The sequence below is a fragment of the Engraulis encrasicolus genome, chromosome 20 (assembly GCF_034702125.1).
Source record: "Engraulis encrasicolus isolate BLACKSEA-1 chromosome 20, IST_EnEncr_1.0, whole genome shotgun sequence".
Taxonomy (NCBI): Eukaryota; Metazoa; Chordata; class Actinopteri; order Clupeiformes; family Engraulidae; genus Engraulis; species Engraulis encrasicolus.
This window is the reverse complement of record NC_085876.1, coordinates 27,071,052-27,078,551: the sequence shown is the minus strand read 5'-3', so window position 1 is coordinate 27,078,551 and position 7,500 is coordinate 27,071,052. Positions and strand designations below refer to the sequence as shown.

At 43.4% G+C, this 7,500-nt stretch overlaps 1 protein-coding gene across 8 annotated transcripts in view; it reads right to left on the bottom strand.

Moving 5' to 3' along the window:
* The window catches only part of ptk2aa (protein tyrosine kinase 2aa), a 222,384-nt gene that overhangs the window by 76,366 nt on the left and 138,518 nt on the right, over positions 1–7,500 (bottom strand). For all 8 annotated transcript variants that reach the window (XM_063185699.1, XM_063185698.1, XM_063185694.1 and 5 more), the window contains 2 exons: positions 1,512–1,652; positions 301–378 (listed from right to left, as the gene is read on the bottom strand). In XM_063185699.1, the coding sequence (XP_063041769.1) occupies positions 301–378; positions 1,512–1,652 (219 nt within the window). The remainder of the gene's footprint in view (positions 1–300; positions 379–1,511; positions 1,653–7,500) is intronic.

The following is a 7,500-nucleotide window of genomic DNA, read 5'->3' as shown; positions in this document are numbered from 1 at the left end:
GCCATTCATACGTAGACCAATACTAACTTGATCGCACCAATGTAAGCAATACACTAATGCCTCTTTTCCACTGCCATTTTTCTGGTAGGCCTACAGTATGACAAAGTGAGACTCGGCCACCACTTTTTTGCTTTTCGAATAGACACAACACAGCTCAATCGCAGAGCAAAAAGTAGCGGCCGAGTCCCGCTGTGTCAAGCTGTAGGCCTACCGGAAAACCGGCAGTGGAAAAGAGGCATTAATGCACGAGTGCCAGTAAATGTGTACAAAGACATAAAGCCATTGGAAATATCAACTCACCGTTGAGCCTTTGTCTGTTAGGTAGCTGATTCCTTCCTCTGGCCCGATAGCCAACTCCACGGCGATAACCCAGCTCGACTGCAAAACACATAACACACCAGCATCAGCAGGGATGGATTACTGGACGGGCCTACCGGGCCCAGGCACAGGGGCCCAAGAGCCAAGGGGGCCCTGAAGCCCAAGCCTCCATGCAACAAAAAAACCCACTTCATTATTGGTCCATATTTATGTTCACATATTGTGTTATAATTGCTATTTTAACTACCTCATTTTTCAAATGTTGTAACTGCAATCTATTCATTTGACATTATTTGGATGTGGAAGTGCATCATTTGAAATGGGTGTAAATGATCATCAATACCACTGCACAACAGCAGAGGGCAGCAGAGGCCACCAACTGAATACTGGAAGACTCCTCCCCCTCTACATAGCACATCCTCCTCAGTGCAACACTTTTTATTTTACACCTTATCGTGGAATTTAAATACACGTAGTTTCGTATAGTGGTTTGGGCGCAATGCTCTATTGAGAAACAGTTTTGAGAAATGAATTTCTTCCCTCCTCTATTGAACTATTGAAATATCAACATTTAGTCAAAGTCTTGTTCTGGAATAAGCCTCTCAATCAGATTCTCTGATAAACGCACCCACTTCCTCACCAAGACATTTGGCCTGCGTAGACCACGTCAATTGTCACTCTCTCTCTAACACATTTGGCATACTGTATGTAGACCAGTGTTTCTCAAAGTGGGGCGTAAGCCCCCCTGGGGGGGCGCGGAGGCATCGCAGGGGGGGCGTGTGACATCTGGTTTTGAGTTTTTTTTCTTTCAAGGAAATTATTTCCTGTCTCGCCAATAAGTCAATAAGTTTAAAGCCCTCGCCAAGATTATATTATTAATTGTCATGAATTTGAATAGCATAGGAAATGAGCACGCATCTACATTCGGCTGCAGTACGTCTTTGTTTAATCTCACCAGTCCTTTCCTTTCATTCTACGCAGCGATCGTAAAAACAGTCTGCGCGAGTACTGCTGTTGCTTGGGGGGCGCGGAAGCATTCAGACCCTCTGAATAGGGGGAATGATGGGAAAAGTTTGAGAACCACTGATGTAGACCATGTCATTGAAACAATGCCAGATCCTCCATACCAATGAATGCAGGTAGGAGTTGTCGATTGAGCTGACTGGGAGATTGGGATGCAGGTATTGGCTTACCCCGAGGGCACACTTGAAGTACTCCTTGTCGAATCTGTAGACGGGCGACAGGACCTCGAAGAACTTGAGGATGCTCTGCTCATCGTTCATGTTTGCAAACTGCTTAAAGGTCTGCTGGATCAGTTTACGCAGTGTCTTGGCCTGAGAGGACACACAGACAAACACGCTCATTAGAAGAGGAGTTCACACAAACACACACGCACACGCGCACTCGCACACGCACAGGCACAGGCACACACACACACACACACACACACACACACACACACACACACACACACACACACACACACACACACACACACACACACACACACACACAGCTGAGTTGGGGAAGCACTGTCACACATTCAATTATACACACACACACACAAACAAACCCACTACATCACAATCCAGACACCCCCGCCACACACACACACACACACACACACACACACACACACACACACACACACACACACACACACACACACACACACACACACACAGCAAGTAAATGGCATTATCGACAAGAACAAAACGATTAAAAAGTGTTCAATCACGATGACAACAAAACCCACGCTGTGACAGCAAACAAGTGCTGGAAGAGGACAGGAGAGGAGGATGAGGAAGAGGAGGAGAAGGATGAAAAGGAGGAGGAGGAGGAGGAGGATGAAGAGGGGGAGGATAACAAAGAGGGAAGACAAAAAGTAAAACGGGATAGAGAAAACGGAGGTAGAAGAAAGGAGAGCAAGAGGAGACGGTAAAGAAAGAGGAGGAGGAGGAGAAGGGGAGCCGGATGCGGATGGATGCTGACAGCAGAATTCAATAAGTGGTGATTAATGGTGGCGCTGGTGACTCTCGTCTCAGATGATCTTATCATCAGTTAGGAACGGCTGACTGGAAACCAGCCCGCTTGCTCCAGCGCTCTCACACCACTAAATCACACCGATATCACAGGGCCTGCTGAGATCACATTTATAACACTGCTCATAACAGTGTGTGCTATATAATAATAATTGCGTGTGTGTGTATAAATGTGTGTGTGTGTGTGTGTGTGTGTGTGTGTGTGTGTGTGTGTGTGTGTGTGTGTGTGTGTGTGTGTGTGTGTGTGTGTGTGTGTGTGTGTGTGTGTGTGTGTGTGTGTGTGTGTGTGTCTGTGTGTGCGCAATATGCTGCAGGACATCGTAATTTCCGCGATCAATTACGTAAGTAACTCTAGAGCTCTACTCTACCGCTCAAACAGGTTTGTCAACAGCAAAGTTAAGTTCAATAAATGAATGTCCATAATATTCCACTAACAGACTAGTCCCAGTCTTCTCAGAGGGAGGAAAAAGCATCCTCCGGTATAAGGCAAGGAAAGCCAAGGCAACTTTATGTAATACAATTTAATTCATACATATTCAACGTGCTTATATGTGCAACATACTGAATACAAAGAAATAAAGCCATCATCACAGCATGCTGCGTGGACACGTGGACACAATGCTTGGCAATAGGCCCTGTCAACAGAACTGAACAATCAACACGTAGAATATAAATGAATGAATCAATAAATAAATAAACAAACAAAAAACAACAAATACATACATACAACGACAGTCTATTAACAGACTCCTCCAACGGCTGAAGGAGATTTCTCTGAATGGCAGGCACACCTGCTAATTAAATAGGCCACCTGGTGATGTTGTAGCAACCTGCCAGCGATTTCAAAGCAAGTCGCCTGTGCCAGGCAAACAGCTTTGTTAAAGGCAACATCACATCACGAGGCATTCTGGGAATACATAGAACAGGGTGAGCAAAAAATAAAAGGAATTTCAACGCTTATGCAACAACGCTTATCCTGGAATCTACAAATGGCAGTCTAACTATCTCCCTAATTGTACCACGAAATAGTTTGTACAAAGTGATTTGCAAGTAGGATGTATTTGAAGTGATTATGCATTCACTAACAAAATAGTTCATCTGAAGTGATTTGAAAGTGAAGTTTATTTAAAGTGATTGTGCATTTAATAAGAAACACACCCAGGAGGTATTTTGTCGTTTTGAAGCAATAGTGTTATTTTTATTGAACGAAGAGAAGACACCGGAGCAGCTCAGATGGGATGCTTTTTCTTTTTAATTCAAGTGCACAACATGTTAGGGACTAACGTTTCGATGGCAAGCCATCTTCATCAGAGTCCATGGACTGCCTCCCTCCCGTTGATGTACCAGATGTAAAAACAGAAGCGCGTGGAACCCCTTTTTTGTGTTATTTTTATGTTTTGACATTCTAATTGATTAGAGACTTGCTTCAGAGATCCAATCACTTTGTAGAATAGCTCTACTGCTAGGAAGCATCAATCCTCCCAGGAGGTCGTGCTCACCATGAATGGCCATCTTTATGCTCTTCTGGGGTGCATTTCTGGAAAGCGTAGTTGCTAACTATGTCAGCTACTTTGTTAGTTGCACTGCAATTTCCCATTGGCAACTACCGAAGTTGCTAACTGCTAACAACTGCGCTTTCCAGAAATGCACCCCTGCACTGTATATACACTGTAACAAATAACTGTTAATTTAGGGCAATTCTGCAACAGCATTCTACTGTTTTTTGAAAAAACAGACAACTACTGTGAAAATACTACTTTGAGTCAAGTATTGAGCATAAACAGTAAGTACTGCACAATAGCAGCATTGGCCGTTGTGGAAGCAACCAAAATATTAGAGATGGGATTTATGGCTCTTTTTCGGGATCCGGATCTTAGTGGCTCGTTCCTTTCAAAGAGCCGTTCAAAAAACTGGCTCTTTTGGCTCTTTTTTAAATTATTTATTCAGTGAATGTAATATTTTGACTTCTCCTCAAGGTAATGTTGTCCAAACAACAACTGATTATTCTCCTGCTTCTAAAGACCGTTTTTGCCTCTCTTTGAGGCAAACAATTGTGTTTTTTCCCAAATTTAATTACTCTGGTCGAGGTCATGTGCTTAAAATGAATGAAAAATGAACGAAACAACGGTTCCCCCAGCTGTGATCCGGTTCCCATCGTTCACTTCAGGGAGCCGTTCAAAAGAACCGGCTCGTTCATGAACGACACACCTCTACAAAATATTTTAGGCAGCACCATTGAAACCCTATCATCCTCCACTTGTCCGTGATCGCCATCAAGCTGCAATAGCCTACCACCTGAAGAACTTAAGTCATTCTCACTGGTTAAATATGCTCTGATACTAACAAGCATTAAACAATTTCTAAGGAAACTACAATACTTAAAACGTGTTTGATGCAGCACATTATGATGATTTTCATAACTATGATTTTGATATGAAAGTGTGAATGGCTGAAACATTTTAAGAATTTGAACACTCTTGCAACAAGCAGCCCCATCTAAACCAATCTGCTAATCAGTGCCTAGCCTCACCTGAGTAGGGCTGTTATGCCATTATTCAATTACGGGCATCACCTGCCAAGGGCCTGATGACTCTGGTCACATGGTACTCTTGCACCTGTATATAAATCTGGACTATCAACACTTCAGTTGCTTGCCTGCCTGCTGGCTGGCCTGCATGGCACAGCATAGCACTTGCTTGCTTACATGCTTGCTTACATGCTTGCATACCATACTTTCCTCTTTGTGAAAGCTTGCTGTATGTGGCATCATTTGTGGCATTGTTGCATATAATTTGCCTGCTGCAAATTAGGCATTGCTTTGAGAGCTAGCTTGTAGTGCTGCTTGTTTGCTGTGCTACTTGGTGCAAATTATTATTTTTTAAAGACTGACCAATGCTATATTCATCATTCGCTCATCAAGAGATACAGTAAAAAGCCCACCTCGCACACTGTCATTGTAACATAGCACTGCGTACTCTGAAATTTTATTCATGCCCTCACTTTCAAAGGACCACCGCAAACCATTTTCTCAATACAGCATAGCGCCATAGTATAATGCTCAAGGCACTCCAGTCATGGTGGGGTGGTAACATGGCCATGGTACCACAGTTATGGAGAATGATGGGTGGGGTGGGAAGTTGCCATGGCCATATTCATGAATACAACTATGACCCAGTATTTGCCTGTCATCACACAGTACAATTCAACTTTTTAACTGAAATGTACTGTTATTTTACTTATACTACTGTATAAATATTGTAGAGCACTTTTAGTTTAACAATACTAATACTGTGAACGTTCTGTAGAGTACTGTTATTTAACAGTTCAATTGCTGCTGAAAAAATGTTATATACTGTGATACATTAAACAGCAATGAGCTGTATTTGATTTTTGGTGTGAAATAACAGTAGAATTACAGGTAAATATAATTGCCAGTAACTGCCGTTATTTTGCAGGGAAATTTTCTTAGAGTGTAGGACACTCTGCTCAGCCTTCTCCTCTTCCTCATCTCCATCTCTCCATCTCTCAGAGGCACTCATCCTCTCAGTCTCTCCCTCTCTCTCTGCCTTTCTGTCTCTCCTCTTTCAGCGTCGCTTCCTCTCTCATTCCCTGTCCCCCACTCTTTCTCTCTCATTCCCCCTCTTTTCCCCTGTCCCTCCCTTTCTCGGTATCTCTCTTCCTCTCTGTTCCTCCCTCTTTCTCTGTCATGCGTTCCATGGATGAGAGTAATTGAAGGGATTGGTGGCATTCCAGGAATGAATGCAACACACACACACACACACACACACACACACACACACACACACACACACACACACACACACACACACACACACACACACACACACACACACACACACACACACACACACACACACACACACACACACACACACACACACACTAACAAACACACACAAAAACACAAATGTACAGTAGATAGAGATAAAGCACACAACCAGAATTGAAACACACAAACCCACATGGGAGCGCTAGTCATGGACTTGTGCGCTGGAAGCTGAGTAAGGAGGCGATAGCTGTAATCAGCCGGCCCCTCCGCCCATCCTGACAGGAAGGGCCACCTTGTATCTGCGCTCTCATCGCACCTCTGTAATCATGGGAAATGCTGTCGCCAGGGGAACGCAGGAATGCCACAGAAGCCCAGCAACCAAACCAAACTAAACTCCCAGAGATGGAATGAGCCTCTCGTGAGATAGCGTTACTCGGAACTAATTGGATGTTATGTAAGTGTGGAAGTTATGTCCCAAGTCACATACTTCCTCCTACTGTATATACAGTAATAACGTTTTGATCCTTTTTTTCATCATCCGCCTCCAACGGTCTCCAATTATCATGTGGTGTTTTCTGTTGCACATTGGTTTGGGAAAAAGTTAATTTCCATAATATCCATAAATGCACAAGAAAGTATGCACAACCCATGTAGTGCATTCTTTTCTTCTCACAAGCGTACAGGCATGCACAAGCAACGCATTAACATATAAATCAGTGCTTGCAACTACTGTATGAAAATGCCTTAGGAAGACCACCAAAAAAATAAATAAAATCATAATCTGCACATTTTCCTCCAGTATTTCAGTCGGTAGTAAGAGACACTTTCTTTAGCCACACTAGGAAGCTACTAATACGTATGTGGATATTTCAGTTTTGACCTCTTGTTTACAAATACAGATTTAGAGTTTTAGAATGTATCTGTCCCAAGGGAGTTTGCGGATTTACACGCAAATTTACCATAGGCGGAAAGAAATATCTGCATTTCAAAATATGCGCAATACAGTACTAGCGTAACCAGCACGTAATAGAATATCAGGGGGTGCCGCTGGCCCCTGAGCTGCAGTGTCTAGGTGTTAATTGCACAAGTGTGGCTGCGGCATGTCATTCATCATCTCTTCTTAAGGGGCTGATTTGATTAGGCTTTGATTGAGTTACGGCCCCGCGCACCATCTGTCAGCTAATGACACCGCTGTCCGGCCATGTAAAAAAGAAAGGGCAGCATTATAATCACATTAGACAGAGATTCGCTATTCTCCTAGCCACACAAATGTGTGCACACACACACACACATGCATGCACAAAGCATGCACACGCACATAATCACACACACACAATCAGACCCAATCAC